This window comes from Pipistrellus kuhlii, unplaced genomic scaffold (assembly GCF_014108245.1).
Source record: "Pipistrellus kuhlii isolate mPipKuh1 unplaced genomic scaffold, mPipKuh1.p scaffold_m20_p_2, whole genome shotgun sequence".
NCBI classification, from domain to species: Eukaryota; Metazoa; Chordata; class Mammalia; order Chiroptera; family Vespertilionidae; genus Pipistrellus; species Pipistrellus kuhlii.
The window spans coordinates 169,361,559-169,380,606 of record NW_023425515.1 but is presented as its reverse complement, the minus strand read 5'-3'; the positions used below and the strand labels follow the sequence as shown (position 1 = coordinate 169,380,606).

General features: G+C 45.1%; 1 protein-coding gene across 1 annotated transcript in view; it reads right to left on the bottom strand.

Moving 5' to 3' along the window:
* ARMH1 (armadillo like helical domain containing 1) overlaps positions 1–19,048 on the bottom strand; it is a 36,538-nt gene that overhangs the window by 15,997 nt on the left and 1,493 nt on the right. Inside the window, exons 2-5 of the mRNA XM_045584753.1 lie at positions 8,654–8,881; positions 5,501–5,569; positions 4,131–4,297; positions 2,179–2,375 (exon numbers count right to left, since the gene is read on the bottom strand). Coding sequence (XP_045440709.1) covers positions 2,179–2,375; positions 4,131–4,297; positions 5,501–5,569; positions 8,654–8,859 — 639 coding nt within the window. The 5' untranslated portion in view covers positions 8,860–8,881. The remainder of the gene's footprint in view (positions 1–2,178; positions 2,376–4,130; positions 4,298–5,500; positions 5,570–8,653; positions 8,882–19,048) is intronic.

Here is a 19,048-nt window from a genome sequence, read left to right as displayed (position 1 = left end):
GTTCCATCCTCTTTAAAATGGGGATAATAGCCCAGCCAGTATGGCTCAGTGGTTGAGCACTGACCCATGAACCAAGAGGTCACTGGTTTGATTGCAGGCTTGATATCCAGTAGGGGGCATGCAGGAGGCAGCTGATCAATGTTTCTCCCTCTTCAGTGTTCCTATCTCTCTATGTCTTTCCCTTCCTCTCTCTCTAAAATCAATAAAAACATATTTTGAAATGGGGAGAATAATACCTGCCTCCATCAGCTATTATGGAGACAAAAAGAGGTAGTCTAAAGAGGTAGTCTATGAGGGCCCCTAACGCAGTGCCTGGCATGTAGGAGGCACTTAATAATGAGAGAGAGAGCGTGAGTGCGAGAGCAAGAGAGAGTGAGAGCGAGAGAGAAACATCAATGTGAGAGAGAAACATCCATCAGCTGCCTTCCCGTACATGCGCCTGTGTTCTGACCGGGAATGGGATCCACAACCTTTCCGTGTCCTGGATGACGTTCCAACCAACCGAGCCCACCAGCCAGGCCTCTTATCTTACTTTTTACATTTTACCTTGTGATCTTACTTACTTTCATCGTTTGTTATCACTTCTCTGCTCATGAAATTCAAACTGCTGTCCTCACCTACAGTATCTCTCTGCAGCTTCAGCCTTTTATTTTCTGCTGTCCAATGGGCATCTCTACTAGATTCTGAACAGTGATTCCTCAGTTGACCTAGGAATCAGAATTACTTGGGAAATTTACCAAGAAAAAGCATTCCTAAAGGCCGCCTGAGAGCTGTCAGATTATATGGGAGGGAGGCTCAGGATTAAGTATCTTTTAAACAAGTGACTTCTCTATATCTTCTGTAACCAGCTTGGCCTGCTCCTCAGATGGAGCCACCAAAGCTCATCACATTTATTGAGTCAAAACCTAACTCTTTTCAAATGAAACAAGTTTCCCCACTCTCTAGGCGGCACACAACTCACCCTGCTGTCTAAGTCCAAAGCTGGGTGTCTTTTTTGACTCCTTTCCTCTTACTGCCCCAAGTCCCATGCATTCTGCCTCCAAAATGTCTGTCCAACCTGCTCACCTGTATTCCCACTGCTACAGTTCAGGCCTTACCATCTCTTTGATCCCCTGCCTCCAGCCCATCCAAGAGCTGTTTTGAGAGCTTTTGACAGTTCATCCCAAAACCATTCTTTGAATCTCTAATTCCCTTTAAAAAAAAAAAAAAAAAAAAAAAAAAAAAAATATATATATATATATATATATATATATATAATTGATTTTTTTAACAGAGAGGAAGGGAGAGGAAGAGAGAGTTAGAAACATCGATGAGAGAGAAACATCAATCAGCTGCCTCCAGCACACCTCACACTGGGGATGTGCCCGCAACCAAGGTACATGCCCTTGACTGGAATCGAACCTGGGACCCTTGAGTCCACAGGCCGACGCTCTATCTACGGAGCCAAACAGGTTTCAGCTCTAATTCCCTTTTTAAAAAAATTTATTTTATTGATTTTTTAACAAAGAAGAAGGGAGAGGGAGAGAGAGTTAGAAACATTGATGAGAGAGAAACATCAATCAGCTGCCTCCTGCACACCCCCTACCGGGGTTGTGCCTGCAACCAAGGTACATGCCCTTGACTGGAATTGAACCTGGGACCCTTGAGTCCACAGGCCGACACTCTATTCACTCAGCCAAACCGGTTAGGACTCTAATTCCCTCCTTATGAGGCACGGTGTCTTCCTGCCGTCACCATGCCCCAAATCTGACTCTGCTCACATTTCAGGGTACCGTCTGAGAGGAAGGCAGAGCCCAAGAAATAGAGGAGTTTTCCCAAGCACCGGAGATCTGGTCTCTCCACTTCCACACTATCTACAAATGCACCGGGATTCCTTCCCTATCAAACCGACTCCTTTAATCTTCTCTGCAGTCCTTTCATGATCCTTGTTGCTTGTCGCAAACACTTTTAAGTCTGCCAACATCTTTCTGATCCTTAAGTAAACAGGACAAATCACTCTGACGGGAGACGTGAACTCTCTGCCCGGCCTTGGCCTTCTAGAAGCAACTCTGATTGAACAGCACACGTGCAGTGGGAGGCTGAGCTCCGTTTCTCATGCCTGCTTGGAGGGCGGCTGTAAGGTAATTGTAAGGTCACTGTGTGTAATCAGAACTGCAGGAGCGTGCAGCCTGGGCTCACCTGGGCAGTCCTGAGCGTCTGCAGGGCCAGCTGCTGAGCTTTTGGAGACACAGAGGGCAGTAGAGCTATTAGACCTTTGTACACTTGATTCTGGTACTTGGGATTACCGTGCACCAAAGCATTCAGCAGAACCTGCACTTGCTCCTGGGTCTCTTCTGACTTAGACGTTGCCAAAAATTCCGCTATGGATCGTACACCTGAGCAAAAAGGAGAGGAAATGCTAAATTGGATTTGTGAAAGCAATCCTCACTCAAGATTACATAACATTGGATGAAAGAAGGTGAAGGGATTAAGCAAAAAAAAATGTCTAACACATAGACATAGACAACAGAGTGGTGCTGGCCAGCGGGAAAGGGGATGGAGGGTAGCTGGAGGTGGGCGATGGTGGGGAAAATGGGGAGGGAGAGAGACTTGGCTTGGGGTGATGGGCACACGATGCAGTGGGCAGATGATGTTTTATTGACTTGTACACTTGAAACCTATACCCCAATAAATTCTATTTTAAAGAAAGATTACACAACATGAGGTAATAGGATTAAGATGTATTTAACCAAGCCTGTTCAATCAGAGCAAAGTTGAGGTTTAGCCTCATGTTGCATCATTGTCTTGTTCACCTCTGGCTATGTGGCTGGAGGATTTTGGTTCAGTATAAGCATCTCAGCTTCTCAAAGTGTTTTAAAATTTAAAATGGCTGCCGAAACCGGTTTGGCTCAGTGGATAGAGCGTTGGTCTGCGGACTGAAGGGTCCCGAGTTCGATTCTGGTCAAGGGCATGTAATTGGTTTCGGGCACATCCCCAGTAGGGGGTGTGCAAGAGACAGCTAGTCGATGTTTCTCTCTCATCGACGTTTCTGACTCTATCCCTCTCCCTTCCTCTCTGTGGAAAATCAATAAAATATATTTAAAAAATAAAATAAAATGGCTCTGCAAATGCACAAATAAAACATGCATTTTGATGGCTATGTGATAACTAACATATGCTTAGTGCTCAGTTTATAAAATATTTTCACAAATACTATGTCCTTTAATCCTAGAAATGATAGTGAAAGGGAGGTGTTAGTCCCATTTTATGGATAAATATCCTGAGGCTCAGAGAGGCCATGGGGGACACACAGAGAACTTTGACTAAAGTGCAATGAGAGCCCTAGCTGGTTTGGCTCAGTGGATAGAGCATAGGCTTGTGGACCAAAGGGTTTGATTCCTTGGTTTCAGGCTCCTCCCTGGCCCAGGCCCTGGTCAGGGCTGGCACAGGAGGCGACCAATCGATGTGCACATCGATGTTTTTCTGTCTTTCCCTCTCTCTTACACTCTCCCTAAAAAAGTCAATGGAAAAATATCCTTGGGTGAGGTTTAACAACAACAACAACAACAACAACAACAAAACAAAATAGTGCAACAAAGGAAGTGCTTTGACAAAGGGATGCTTACGGGATGGCATCTCTTTAACTCGCCTTAGTCAGAGCATTTGATCCATCATACTGAAAATCCCGGATTATATACTTTTTTTCACCACACTGTAAGCTCTTTGGCAGGGACTGTATTTTATTCATCTTTGTGTTCCCAGCACCTTAGCATGTACCTAGCACTCACATTCAATGGTTTTATTTCAATTTTATTTCTAGAGTTATTCATAAGTTGGTTTCACAAAGGATTTTAGGCAATAGCTCGATAAATTTTTGTTGAATGGATGCATGTAAAGGGATATATTTAAAATGGAAAAAGTGTTTCCAAAACCATAATAGAAAGATTTGAGTAGGTGATGAATCAGGAAAATCATAAATCTGGGCCTGGGGTGGCGATATGGGCGGGAGCTAATGGAGTCTACTGGACCACGTGCTTGCAGTGCAGCCAGTTCCGCGGCACACTTTCCCGCCACAGTGCTGTGTCTGCCGTTGCTTCCCCCAGACCCCGAGGCAGACACGGGAGTTCCCCCTTGTCATATGCAGTACCCACCATAGCTTTCACAAATGAGCTCCTTGTACTTCCTGCCACAGTTTGCGATAACCTGAAGTAGCTTGATGGATTCCTTCTTGTCTGTCTCTTTGATATTCTCCAGCCCCAGTATTTCCAAGAGTGTTAGGACGCCTCCAACCTCAAGAAATTCTATAAGGTACCGGTTACTGTCCGGAGGGATAGGAGAGTATAAATAAGACACTTGTCAAGTTCCTTGGCACTAACCTTTCTAAGGTGCTTCCTTCACATACTTTGCCCTCCTATTCAGGAAATGCTCATGGGTAAAGTGACACAATAGTTGGGAAATTCTTCCTTTTGCACTTAGCAAGTTCAATACAATGAATATTTCTTGTGTTTGGTTTTCTAGCACCTGTTCTTTTTCTTTTCTTTTCTTTTCTTTTCTTTTCTTTTCTTTTCTTTTCTTTTCTTTCTTTCTTTCTTTCTTTCTTTCTTTCTTTCTTTCTATTTTTTTAATATTTTATTATTGATTTTGTACAGAGAGGAAGGGAGAGATGCAGAGTTAGAAAAATTGATAGAGAGAGTCATCGATCAGCTGCCTCTTGCCACACCCCCTACTGGGGATATGCCCGCAACCAGCGTACGTGCCCTTGACAGGAATCGAACCCGGGACCCTTCAGTCCCCAAGCCGACGCTCTATCCATTGAGCCAAACCGGTTTCGGCTGTTCTTTTTCTTATAGTAGCAGTTCACCTGTTCCTTGGGGAATCATCCCTCTACCCCTCAGAAGCCATGTGGTTGTGGTAGGGTAAGCAGGTGACAGGGTATGTCATCTTTCCGACTGTAGTCACTGGTTTGGGGTTGGGTGTGTGCCCTGAGCTGGTCCATTGAGGTTCAAAACCCGAGACTTTCTTGGAAACTCGTGGGAAAGATGTGCTTTCTTCTTGGTGTGTGGTTGAGTTACAAAAATGCATGCCTAGAGCTTCTAAGGATCACAGCACAATGAGGCTTACAAATTCAGAGGCAAACAGGGCTGAGAAACGGAGAAAAAGAGAGGAAAAGACCAAGTACCAATGACATATGTTGAATCTAGATAGGACTGAAATATGGATTTCTACCCTCTGGCTTTTCAAGTAAGTGAGCTAATAAATGGCCCTTTGCCCTGGTCCAGTATGAGTTGATTTTCTATATTTCACAACCAAAGGGATGCTGACTAGAAAAGGGTCAATGGAGAACATGGGATGGAGGAGCAGCTAGAACAGGAGCACAGCTGACACTACCCCGGGGCCATCCTGGGGAATAAGAGGTACCACAGATAACTAGAAGCCCTGGTCCCATGTGGTGCGGATGCCAAGGACACCATGAGCATGATATGCAGCAGAGAACCCAGAATCTCTCCCGAACAGAACTTACCTGTTTATAGATGCTAAGAAGATGCCAATGGACTTTAAAACCTTCTCTAAGCTTGAGCTGGTCATATAGCTGAATGACAAGTTAAAGAGTGGATTTCAGGGTGTTTTTCCACACAGAAACCAGATCTTGTGTCTGGTCACTCTGCACCATCAATGACCTAGGATGACCCAGAATGACCTTTTATCTGAGAAGGGCCACTAGGTGGGAGAAGGGGTGACACATGTGGGGTAGGGAGCAAGGTGCTGGTAGGCATGTTCATGGTTCTCCAGGAAGCTCTTCTGGGAGAGTTCGGTCACCTTGGCTCTGACAGGCTCTCTAGAGAGCAAGGCGGCTCTGGTGAATAAAGGCTGTCTGGAGAAAACCTCTCTCTGCCCTGACCATGGCACCCTTGGGTCTCAGCACAGTTCATTACTTTGCGCCTCATTTTTAGACTTCTCTAAAAACAATCAGCTTCATCACTGATTGCCAGATTTGTACTTACTCAAAGCTTTACACTGGAGGTCACTATCTTTATAAAGAATTGCATGTCTTCCTAATAAGAACAACAGGAGATAGCAGAAAAATTAAACTCTGATTTAAAACAACCTCAGTATTTAATGTTATTTTTTAATGTGAGCCCTTGCAAAAAGCTTCATTGTAATAAAGCACCCGGAGCACGCATCAGCTTGGATATAAGGTATGAAATCAAACCGCAACAGAAAAGGAACCAGTCAACAATTACTAGGCTCATCACACATCACAGGCACTTAGAACACTTAAGAAATTAGCTGGAATTATTGCAGCTCATGGAGGATAACTGAGAGCTTCCAAGACTGATAAAGGCTAATGTAACGGGTTGGAGGTAATGGTGCTTTGTTGGGGGAGGGGTGGTGGTGCGTGAGGCAAATTATCTGTGCCGCACCCTGGTTCCCAGGGTGCCCACAGACGTAGAGACAGATTGGCTCATTAGGAAAGGCTCTTTACTACAGAAACAGTGTTTGCTCCTGCCTGTTGCCGCTGTAGCTGGCGGCCTGACTATCAGCTCACACGGTAGTCTCTCCATTCCTACCTTGTCCGCCCCCTGCTCCCCAGAACCCAGCCCCCATTCCTGCCCCAGTGCATTCCCCCTCTTCTTCAGTTACCAGCTGGGCTGACCAACTTCCATCATCTCCTGTTTCCCCTGTCCCAGGCAAGTCCCATGCTCATAGCCACTCATCACATGTCACAGGCTTTTAGAACACTTAAGAAATTAGCTGAAATCTAGGCATTTTTGGTCCATTATTTCAGCAATGAGTTCCAGAAGTCTGCCACAATGTCAGCGGTAGCTAACAAATGCAAAGCATTTGTTGTGTGCCAGGCACTGTGCTAATGACTTTGTTTGCATTGTCTCATTTGAATGCTCAGCACACCTTGTAGTGGGTGCTATTAGTCTTTCTTTCTTTCTGACTTTCTTTCTTTCTTTCTTTGTTTCTTTCTTTCTTTCTTTCTTTCTTCTTCCTTCCTTCCTTCTTTCCTTTCCTTCCTTCCTTCCTTCTTTCCTTCCTTCCTTCCTTCCTTCCTTCCTTCCTTCCTTCCTTCCTTCCTTCCTTTCTTTTCTCTCTCTCTCTCTCTCTCTCTCTCTCTCTCTCTCTCTCTCTCTCTTTCTTTCTTTTAAAAAATATATTTTATTGATTTTTTACAGAGAGGAAGGGAGAGGGAGAGATAGAAACATCAATGATGAGAATCATTGATCAGCTGTCTCCTGCACGCCCCGCAATGGGGATTGAGCCCTCAACCCAGGCATGTGCCCTGACCGGGAATTGAACTGTGACCTCCTGGTTCATAGGTTGACGCTCAACCACTGAGCCATGCTGGCCAGGTGGTATTTCCATTCACTTCATGAGCAAACAATCTCAGACAGGTTAATGACCTGCTCAAGGTCCCAATGTTAAATGATGGAACCAGGATATGAACTGAGGCAAGTCTCACTCAGAGTCTGAGTTCTTATAGTCAGGTCTACCTGCCTAGAGGCAGGTGGAGGGGTGGGGCTAGATTACTCCTTGTATAGTGTTAGAGGGGGAGCTGAGGCTCTGCACTGTCCACTGGGTGGGAGACACTGAAGTTGAGGGGATGGCATTGGGCTTTGGGCCAGACAGACCTGTCAAACCTTATCTCTGCCAAGTACCAGTAAATTATTCAACCTTTTAAAGTTTCATCTTTCTTCCAAAACCGGTTTGGCTCAGTGGATAGAGTGGTGACCTGCAGACTGAAAGGTCCCAGGTTTGAGGGCATGTACCTTGGTTGTGGCCACATCCCCAGTAAGGGGGTGTGCAGGAGGCAGCTGATCTTTGTTTCTAATTCTCTATCCCTCTCTCTTCCTCTCTATAAAAAATCAACAAAATATAAAAAAAATTAAAGGTTCATCTTTCTTATCTATAAAATGGGATAATACCAATCACTTAGTAGGCTTGGTGTTAGGTTCAAATTCAATAATATTTGTACAGCACATAACTTAGTGCCTAGAAAAAGACTCAATAAATGGCAACTAATAGTTTTGTCATTATAATATACAAATCCTTAGTTTCATTCATATATTCTAGCAGTTCAATTAACTAGGGTTTCGAGCCCTAGCTGGTTTGGCTCAGTGGATAGAGAATTGGCCTGCTGACTGAAGGGTCCCGGGTTCAATTCTAGCAAGGGCACGTGCCCAGGTTGTGGGCTTAATCCCCAGAAGGGGGCATGCAGGCGACAGCTAATCAATAATTCTCTCTCATCACTGATGTTTCTCTCTCTCCCTCCCTCTTCCTTCCATTCTGAAATCAATGAAAATATATTTAAAAAAAAATCTGGTGATGAGGCAAAGGTGGAAACTATAGCAGAGAAAGAATACAGTCGCTAAGGAGATAGGAGGGGATTCAAGTGCAATACTAATAGAGGATCAGTTCTAGAGGGAAGGAATACCGACTTTACCTCTGATGGGCACGAAAGAGGTTAGGAGTGAGATGGGGAATATATTTATAGGTTGGAAAGACAAGAAAGTGAGAGAGTTCTTGATTTCTGGGTGATATCTGACCACCAGATGTCCTGTCCTAAAATCTTAGCATGGAGAAAAGATCGCCTCTCCTTTTCTCTTTTGAAGATGGCCTATTTCCTGTTTCTGTTTTCTTTCTCTCTCTCCTGTTCAGCAAAGGATACGTGAGCCTCAGCCAGGTGGTCAAGCGAACCAGGAACAGGCTGGCTCCCTGGGAAAACTCTTGCTCCAGCTCTGGGGCCGTCTTGCCTTGGTTGTTTTCAATGAAGTTGTCAAGGATGTGACTCCTTGCGGCTTTCCCAGCATTGTCCCAATCCTGTAGAAAACTCAGGAGCCGGCTAATTGCTGCCTGCTCCTTTATGGAAGTCATGATCAATCAGTCCTGGAGCTGGCTACGGAGGGAAGGAAAACAGACAGGTTACCGAAGTGCTCAGGACCAGGTGAGTCCTGCAGGCTCCAGGGGCTTTGCTCTTCAGGCAACCAACCGGAAACCGGTGAGCCTCTGTCACCCACACGGATACAGTGACATTACAAATACAGCTCTACCACTGGTCGCCTGCTGCTCCAACAGGGAAGCTCCAGCCGTGTTATAATGGAATGGCAAATATCAAGGTAAATGCCGGCCTCAAATTGAAGGGCTAAAATTGTAGCTCTTTGGCATCTTTGCTGATGCCGGCAACTAAAAGGACCACAGGCTGCAGCTGAGAGGAAGGCGCTTGATAAAAACCTGGACCTGTCTGGTCGTCACTTCACAGAGGGTCGGCGATTTAGGGACTTTAGAGACCTGTCCTCCTCTTAAGTGTTCCATAACCTTGTACCTTGGGCTTTTATACTAATTCCCTTCAAAACAACTTTTAAAAAAATCCCCACCTGAGGATATGTTTTTAGTTTATTTTTTAAACCCCCACCTGAGGGTATGCTTAGAGGGAGGAGAAAAACACTGAGTGATTTGTCTTCTGAAGGTGCCCCAACCAGCGATCAAACCCGAAACCTTCTGGTGTACGGGACGATGATTTTAGAGCACATGTGTCAAACACAAGGCCCGCGGGCCAAATCCGTCCCGCCAGGCCTTGCAATGTGGCCCGCACCACGCTGTCATCACTGCACTCCGCTGCGTTTCCATCACAATGACAGTTTATGACTGTTCAGTAAACCATTCGGCCCTCGATTTAGGCTGGATTTTAGATTTTGGCCCCTTCTCTGATTGAGTTCGACACCCCTAATTTTAGAGAGAGAGAGAGAAAGGGAGAGAAAGGGAGGGAGAGAGGGGGAGAGAGAGAGAGAGAGAGAGAGAGAGAGAGAGAGAGAGAGAGAGAGAGAGAGAAAGGCAGAGAGAGAGAAACATTGATGTGAGTGAGAAACATCTATCGGTTGCCTCCCTGTTTATGCCCCAACTGGGGATCGAACCTGCAACTTTTCCAACCAACTAACTGAGCCACCCAGTCAGTTTTAAAAACAACTTTAAAAAAAGTTAGTGGGAAGAAAAAGTTCCCATTCCATAGCTGGATTAATGGGCCGTGGTTTGTAGGAGCCTGTGACCTTGGGAGAGTGTTTTCAGTGGGGGGGAGGGAAGGCTTAAAATAAACCCGTTTTCCAAAAATAGTTGTGATTGAAAGTGTTATTATCCATAACAAATGTTAGTGCTGATGGGAGAGAGGCATGTGTGATTCTTTTGTCTAACAGACAAGTGAAAGTCATATTTCACATTATCATGGGGTTTTCTGTGATTTACAGAATATTTGTGAAACATTACTTGCAGTGGCCATGATTGATATGGAGGGAACAGCTTGTGTGTAGGGGAGATGTGTATTTCACGAAGACAGTTCAACATGAAATTTACAGTCCCATAAAGTGCTTCTACATCCTTGCCAGAGATCTAGTTAAAAGGACTTTACAGTCTGAAACACCCTAAAATTGATTCTAAATTAACGTTTCCTCACATGTATTTGAGATATTGATGGGGCCCAGCTATCAGGATTTTATTAGGAAGCAATAATCTGAAGCATGCTGAGACGGACAGACATACACACCATCCTCCTCCCATCCCCAGAGGACACGGGATATGTGCTCCCAGGAAGGGCGTCATGTAGCCTCCGGGACAGAGACAATCCCGGGATCCTGTCAGCCTGAACAGCCAGAGGAATAACTGTGGACCAACCTAAACACAAAAACGACCAAAACCCTTCACGGGATCATGCCTCACTCACTGTGAATAATATTACAGCCCTACGTCTGAGAATAACTCTCAGAGCCCATGGCCATCTTCAACAGCCAAACCGGCTTCAAGAAAATGGGGGTGAGTGGCTGTTCTGGACCTCATGGAGGAGCGGTTGAAACATCACCATTAGCTTCGCTGGCAGAAAAGCACCTGGTGTCCCTGCCCTGCTGTGGATGGTCCCATTCTAGGGTCAAAACTCAAAGTGCTATTGCACTTTGGCACTAGGGGCCAGAAACTTTCAGCTGGATCTTAACTCAAGGTTCCTCTGAATCTCCATCTTCCCCGTCTTCTTTTTCAAGGCGGAAAACAAACCAATGGCAGCATGGAAGATCACAGTGATACAGCTCTAAATCAGTGACTATGCAGTGAAGGCCCTCACGTGGCACCATGCAAGGTGCTGTGGGAGATGCAGAGATGAAGATGGCACAGCCAGGGCCCTGGAGGGACTCCAGATCTTGTGGCAGAATGAAGAACACCAGATTTGACATCAGGCTGGGTTCAAGGTCCAGCTCCCCACTTGCTATAGTAAAACATCGATAGCACCTGCCTTATTCCTTGCTATCCTCCAGGACTCCAGAGGCAGGCAGCCACTTTCAATTCTGTTGGCTATTTCTTCTGTTTATTTCTATAATCCCAAATAATGCGTTTATTCTACTTGGGCTGAGTTGCGTCCCCCTCATCCCCTAACATTCAGTACCTGGGAATGTGACTGTGTGTGGAGATAAGGGATCTTTAAAGAGGTAATTAAGTTAAAATGAGGTCATTAGGGTGGATCCTAATCCAATATAACTTGTGTCCTTATAAAATACTAGAGGCCCAGTACATGAAATTCATGCATGGGTAGGGTCCCCAGCAGCTGCCAGCCCCTGTTCGGGGCCCTCCTTAGTTCTGCGCCTCCCCCTGGTGGTCAGTGCACGTCATAGCGATTGAACCCCGATAGGTTGAACTCCCAAGGGTTTTGCATAGTATGCTTTTAAATATATAGATTAGGGCACAGACACACCGAGGGAAGATCATGGGAAGACAACAGAAGTCAGCCATCCACAAGCCAAGGAGAGAGGCCACAGAAGGAAACCGCCCTGTAACACTTGATCTCGAACACCTTGCTCAGAGCCTCCAGAACAGAGATAATAAGTTTCTGCTGTTTAATTCAGTCTGTAGTGGTGCTTTGCTATGGGTAGGGTCTAGCAAACATGCACATTGCTGTTATTTGATTTGTCAATTTTAGAGAATATGTATATCCTGGCAGTTGAGGAAATAGCTCTTGTACCTCTCTAACCCCTATTTTTATTCCCTTGTCCTCACAATACTATAGTTTCCCACAATTTATAGTTAAATCAATAGTTAATGTTTACATTATTGGCCAAATCAACACTGTGCATTCAAGCTGTAACCTATTAGATTTTCTGTCTCTTATAAATTGGTTTCACCTGGAGTTAATTTCTTTTTCCAATTGCTTAATTTTCAATGCACCTGGAGCTATTTTCTTTCGAATGTACCAAACATGTAGCAATAACTTTTCCAAATGTTCAGTCCTAACTGATCAGTTCCATCTTTTCCCTGGAGATTTCTGCCCACTGTCTTTTGCTCATTTGGACCCATTGCTTACTAAGCCTGGTGCACCAATGCCCTGGGACTTCCTTTAGCCAGTCTTCTCTGTTGATTGCCCCATTTCCTGGATTCATCTCATCTTCCTTCTTGGTTTACACTCTCTTTTTGTTGGAGCACGTTCTCTAGTAGCTTCCTAAGAAATGAAAAATATTTTTTTCTGGGTGTCCTTGGAAGTCTGAAATTATTTTTGGCCTCATGTTAGATTGGTTGGGTGTATAATTTCATGTTAGAAATAAGCTTCCCTGGGCCCAGCTGGCATGGCTCAGTGTTTGAGTGTTGACCTATGAACCAGGAGGTCACAGTTTAATTCTAGGTCAGGGTACATGTTGGGGTTTCAGGCTGGATCCTGAGTAGAGGTTGAGGCGTGCAGGAGGCAGCTGATCAATGATTCTCTCTCATCAATGATTTTTCTCTCTCTCTCCCCCTCTCCCTTCCTCTCTAAAATCTCTCTCTCTATATAGAAAAACACCTCCACTGACTCACAATTTTTATTATATCCTATATAATAAAAACCTAATATACTAAGTGTTTGACTATTTGACTGTTCGAGCAATTGCTATCATGTGCACTGACCACAAGAGGTAGACACTCCGACCAGTAGATCAGCTTGCTGCTGGGGTCCAGTGGATAGGGACTGGGTGAGACAGGCCAGACATGCCCTGGAGCCCTCCTGTGATCCCTCCCTGGCACAGATCTGTGCACTGGGCTTTTTTTTAATATATATATTAAAAGCCCAGTGCAGGGAAGCTTATTTCATATATATATATATATATATATGAAATAAGCTTTCCTTTGATTTAACCTCCCCAGTGTTGCTGTTGAGAAGTCTGACTTCATTTTGATTCTTGTGCCTACGGTATGTCTCTGGCTTGTTTATTTTTATTTTTATTTTTTGTTAAAAGTCTTTAAAAATATATATATATGTTTTATTGTTTTTTTTACATAGAGAAAGAGAAAGGGATAGAAAGTTAGAAACATCCATGAGAGGGAAACATCGATCAGCTGCCTCCTGCACAGTCTCCTACTGGGGATGTGCCTGCAACCAATATTGACCGGAATCGAACCTGGGACCTCTCAGTCCGCAGGCCGACGCTCTATCCACTAAGCCAAACCGGTTTCGGATGGCTTGTTTTTTTAAAAAATATTATGGCATTTAAAAAATATTTTTATTGATTTCAGAGAGAGGAAGGGAGAGGGAGAGATTGAAACATCAATGATGAGAGAGGATCTCTGATCGGCTGCCTCCTATACGCTTCCCATTGGGGATTAAGCCTACAACCCCTGCATGTGCCCTTGACTGGAATCAAACTGGGATCCTTCAGTCCACAGGCCAACACTCTATCCATCGAGCCAAACAGGCTTGGGCCCTTTTTTCACTCTTGATATTTTTTAAAAACCTCTTCCGAAATTGTATGATGATAGGCCTTGGTGCAGGTCTTTTCATTTATTATGCGAGGCCCTCAGTGGGCTCTTTTAATCAGGTGCTGTGACCTTCAATTTTTAGAAAATTTTTTATGAAGCAAGAGTAGTCTTCACTGAGGAACTAAAAATTGTCAGTCAGTGGAGGTGTTTTTCTTCTTCTGGGGTCCTCAGGGCCTCCAGAGACTTTTCTATTTTCCCAGGAGGGAAAGTGGCGTTGATAGATGCCGGGCTACTGGCATCCTGGGGTGGGGGTGGGGTGGGGAGGGCTTGTGGGGCAGCCACAGTGCAGTGTATAGCCTCACTCTATTACTGTTTTCCATCCTATATCCTTGACCTTAAAATTATGCCTGAGGGCCCAGCCAGTGTGGCTCAGTTGGTTGAGCATCCCATGAACCAAGAGGTCTCTGGTTTGATTCCCAGTCGGGGCACATGCCCAGGTTGCAGGCTCAATTCCCAGTAAAGGTACATGCAAGAAGTGGCCAATTGATGTTTCTCTCTCTCTCTCTCCCTTCCCCTCTCTCTCAAAATCAATTAAGAAAAAAACATATTAGCCTGACTGGCGCGGCTCAGTGGTTGAGTCTTGACCTATGAACCAAGAGGTCAGGGCATATTCCCAGGTTGCAGGCTTGATCCCCCGTGTGGCATGTGCAGGGGCAGCAGACCAAGGAGTGACTCTCTCTCATCATCGATGTTTCTCTCTCTCTCCCTCTCCCTTCCTCTCTGAAATATATATGTGTATATACATATATTAAAGGTTTGCTTATTTGTTAAAGGTCTCACAGCTAAAAAAAGGGGTGGAAATGAAAACTGAACTCAGATTTGTGAATAATTACAATCCAGATTCTCTCCATTTAATCAAAAGCACTAATTCTGCTCACTCCTGTGTTCCAAAATGTCACCAATAATCTCTTCTTGTCAAATTCGGTGATAGATTGTGGTGGATGGCTCTCTTCTCAGAACTCCTTTCCTGTCCCCTCTCTCTCTTGGATCCTCTTCAGATGCCTTTGCAAGTCCTTGCCCTGTTCTCCGTCTTCTTCTCATGCTCTGTAATTTCCTGGGTTATGTCCTTCACTCCCATCACTTCAAGTTACATCTGTAGGCTTTATGACTCCCAAATCCATCTCTCACTCAGCCTGGGCCTCCCTCCTGACGAGGTCCAGATCCCTGCATCTAAATGACTAGTGGACGTCTCCATTAGTATGTTTTACACACTCTTCCCTCAAAGCCTCACACCTGCTCCTCCTCCTGTGCTGGTCCTCTATCAGTGACTGGGTTACCACTTTCCCGGTCACACAAGAGCTTTGATGCATATCCCTCTCCCTTGCCCTCCTTATCTGAACTGTTGCCAGGTCCTGCCAATTACACCTCCTAAATCTCTCCCAGATTGGTCTATTTATCTTCATTCATACCCCCCATCCCTCACATGGATTATTGCAGCAGCCTGCTAGCTGATCTCAGGCTTACCCCATCCTAATCTCCACGGTGATGTGAGTTTTAATCGCAAATCTGACAGATTTCCCTGTTTGAAACTCTTCCGTTGTCCCCCATATTACCCTCAAGATAAAGTTTCAAACATCTCAGCCCAAAGAACTTGCATCTAAATTCTGTCACAACTGAAATCTGCCCTCTCCTGCCCTCCTCTCTTCCCTGCCTCCGGCTCCTGTCACTGCTTCCAGTGAGAATTAGGAGACAGATACTAGCTTTCCCATGTCATAAAACCATTCTCTAAATCCCCACACCGTTTCTAAATAATTCCCCCCCTCCCCCCCTTTAAGGTCAGGCCTCCTATCCTTCCCCCTCTGCCTTGCCTTACTGCTGATTTATTGGCCAATTCCCCATGTTCATAGATGACTTCCACCCATAAGTCTTCTTGTTTACCCAAGACCCGATAGGCAATTTCAACATCAACATGTTCCAGCTTCATATTTTGGGTGGCTAGCGTCCTCCCTGGCACATAACGGGTGCACAAAAACTGTTATTCAAACCGATATCCAACACTATGCTTATAACGAGCACTTTGATTTTCTCACTCCACACAGTAATTGATTAAACAGATGTCCTGGGTGCCATCAGACTCACAGGATGAAGTCTACGCTCCATGTGGCATACACGGCCCTCCCAAACTTGGCCCCAGGCTAACCTCATCCTGCCACTTCCACATGACAACAGACCTCCGCTTCTCAACTCTCCGGGCCCTCCCAGGACCCTCTGCATCTCAGCTGCTGCTCTGCCATCAGGAATGGCCCGCCTCCTCTTTGCCCTTTGGCTAACTCTCCAAGACAACTAGGGGCGTTGGGTTCTGTGGCTCCCCTATGCCATCTCTTCCCCTGTAAAACTTAACCATCCCTCCTACTAGAGTGTACTCAAGGGCAGGGGCTGGTTTTCCCTATCTTTATGTGCTCAGGGTCTGGCATAACGCCTGACACAAAATAGATGTTTAATACATGTTCGCTGGGCGAGAGAAGACATCAGCCGGCGCCTGTTTAGATGGTTGTATCTGAATGTCCATGATATGTGGGTCCATAAAATGACCAACTTCCCAAAGCTGTCATGTGTAGAGTGGCGGCATTTCTGTCCAAGAAGGCCAGTGCAGTCTATGAGGCATTTTACAGCTAAGACAGGAAACAGCAATGTCAGCAGTGGTGTCATCTTTGGACACGAAGGACAGGGATTCAGTGCCATGAACGGTCAGTTAAATTGTAATTGGAGTGAACTGTTCCTCTGCAGACCATAATGTTCTTTAGCTGCAGCCAAATGGCGTTCAAGAAAGGGAGGCATTTTTTATTTTTTTGAAATGTCAAAGAAATTATTTCCAATTTGGTGTTCACAACCAGAGACTCTAATGATCAGTGGAAATGAGAAGCAAACAAATTAGCACTAATGGAAAATGGCTTTTGGAAAAGAGGATTTAATTTATAGTCAACTGGTCATGGCATGCAGCACGCAGTAAAAGTCAGCTTCACCAGCTTGATCATCAGAACTGGAGCACACATGGAAAGCCAGAGAAAAATATATGGATGCCATCGTGCTTATTGGACTCTCTCTGTAAGTGGCAGCCAATTAAAATAGTCATTATTTTACCCTGGAGAGAAAATGGTCTGAATAATCAAAGCACATGAAATTAAAATCCGGATTAGGAACCTCGGTCCAAATTGGTTTGTTTGTGGCCTTCTGACCTTGGCAAGATCCTCTGCAAGGATGACAAGCCTACTTTGTCTTCAGCCCAGAGTGGACTCTGTTTTTAATTTCCTTTCCATCTTCAGAGGTGATTAATAAATCTGGACTCATCTATAAATCATTTCTATAGCAGCCAAATGGTACTCTTTCATGCAGGCAAACTAAAATTATAGAATCTCAAAATCTCAGCTCTTAAGCCAAAGGTCCTTAGCAACGAGCAAGAAGAGGTATTATAAAATCAGGTCTTGTTTCTAAAAAAAAATTTCTCTCCTCCCCACTTCCCCAAATCAAAAGACATGTTTCTGAAAGCAAGAAGCCTGCAGGGCATGGCTGCCAGCCTGGCTCACTGTCCCCAGATGGCCTTGGAAACAAGGCAGTCACTGTGGCCATTGCTGCAAGTTTCACCTACAGAATGGGACAGAGGCATCCTCCTTGGCTCCCACTCCCACTCCTCACTCAGCTCCTCATTCAGAGAGAGAGAGAGAGGGAAGGAGACAAGGAGGGAAAAGGAAGACAGAGAAATAAAGAAACATTCTTCTTCCAAACTTCAGCCTGAGCTAAGGAGGGTGTGCCCTGGTCCTTACTTCCACCTCAGGGCAAATGCATTACAACTTGTCACTTCCTTCTCACAGACTCCCTAGCTTCTGCCCCTGACTCACACCCTCCTTACAGACCCCTCTTGCCACCCATTTCTTCCCCACAGCTGCCTTTCCTTCCACCCTCTCCTCATAGACAAACCTCCTCCCCATCTCCTTCCTGCAAAACCCTCTGCCTTCATCCTCTCCCAGACCTACCCTCATTTTCTACCCAGATCCAACTTTTCCTCTCCCAAGTCTCACTTCTGTCCCCAACAGCACACCACAGATCTGCCCTCATGCTCTTCCCATAAAATGTAACTCTAGGTCAACCACAACCCCTCACCCACAGTCTCCTCCTCCCTTCATTGCTCTATGCTTCATCTTGCTTGACTTGATTTCCTACCTTTGCTTCCTTTCCCAACCTTACTCTGCCCTTGAAAATCTTTGTTCCTGATCAGGAATGTCTCCTCCACTCTGAGCCTCTCCATAGTCTCTCTGCCTACCTCCAGTCTCTCTGCCTACCTCCAGTCTCTCTGCCTACTCCAGCCCAGAAATCTGCCTATTCCGGGGTGCCACTTCTGCATGCCCTCCCTGGCTCTTATCCCCCAAGGACGTCAGGGTTGAGAGGGGGACTAGTGTCTCCTCACCAAAGCCCAGCCCAGCTCCTTATTCCATCACCTTCTTCACCTTATTAAAACTTTTGCTGAGGGTCATGCCATGCAGCTGTATTGACCTTTACCTCTCCTCATGCTGTTCATCTACAGATTCCAGAACAACCCACTTCATTCAAGGACTTCGGTACCTAGTTCACAGGCATCCTCCTCCCTTTTCCCTCAAGTCCTGCCATCATCCAGGAAGATTTTAATGGTCGTCTACACCCTGAATGTCTTCTGTACTTCAGCCACCCACTCCTACTGCCACACCCTGGATCTTGTCATCACTTGGAACTAATCCAACGTCATCACTCCACTTTCTTTTTAAAAAATAAGACTTAAAAAAAGAAAAAAAATATAAGTATATATATTATTTTCCTGTATTTTATTAAGCTGCACCATGTGTTTTGAGAATCTATAAATATGTATTTATTGATTTCGAAGAGGGAGAGCGAGATAGAAACATCAGTGATGAGAATCATTGATCAGCTGCCTCCTGCAGACCCTCTCCTGGGGATGGAGCCTGCAACTCAGGCATGCGCCCTGATTGGGAATGGAACCTGCAACCTTTTGGTTTACGGGCTGACACACTAACCACTGAGCAACACAGGCCAGGGCTCATGCCACCTAAGTGAATTTCTCCACCAGTGCTTTGGATTCCTTATGTTATTTTTCTTCCAGGAATGCCACTTTCTCAGTTATCTCTCTTTCTCTATAAGTTTTTTTTCCTTTATCTGGATCCATGCCAACAGCATTTCTCCCATCTGAATAAAAACTTGTGTCTCCTTCCAGCTATTGCCATCTTTCTTTTTTCTCCTAAAGAGCCAACCATCTTGAAAGTGTATTTGTTACATGCAATCTTTGCTTTCTCATCTTCCCACCTACTTCTCAGCTCACTGT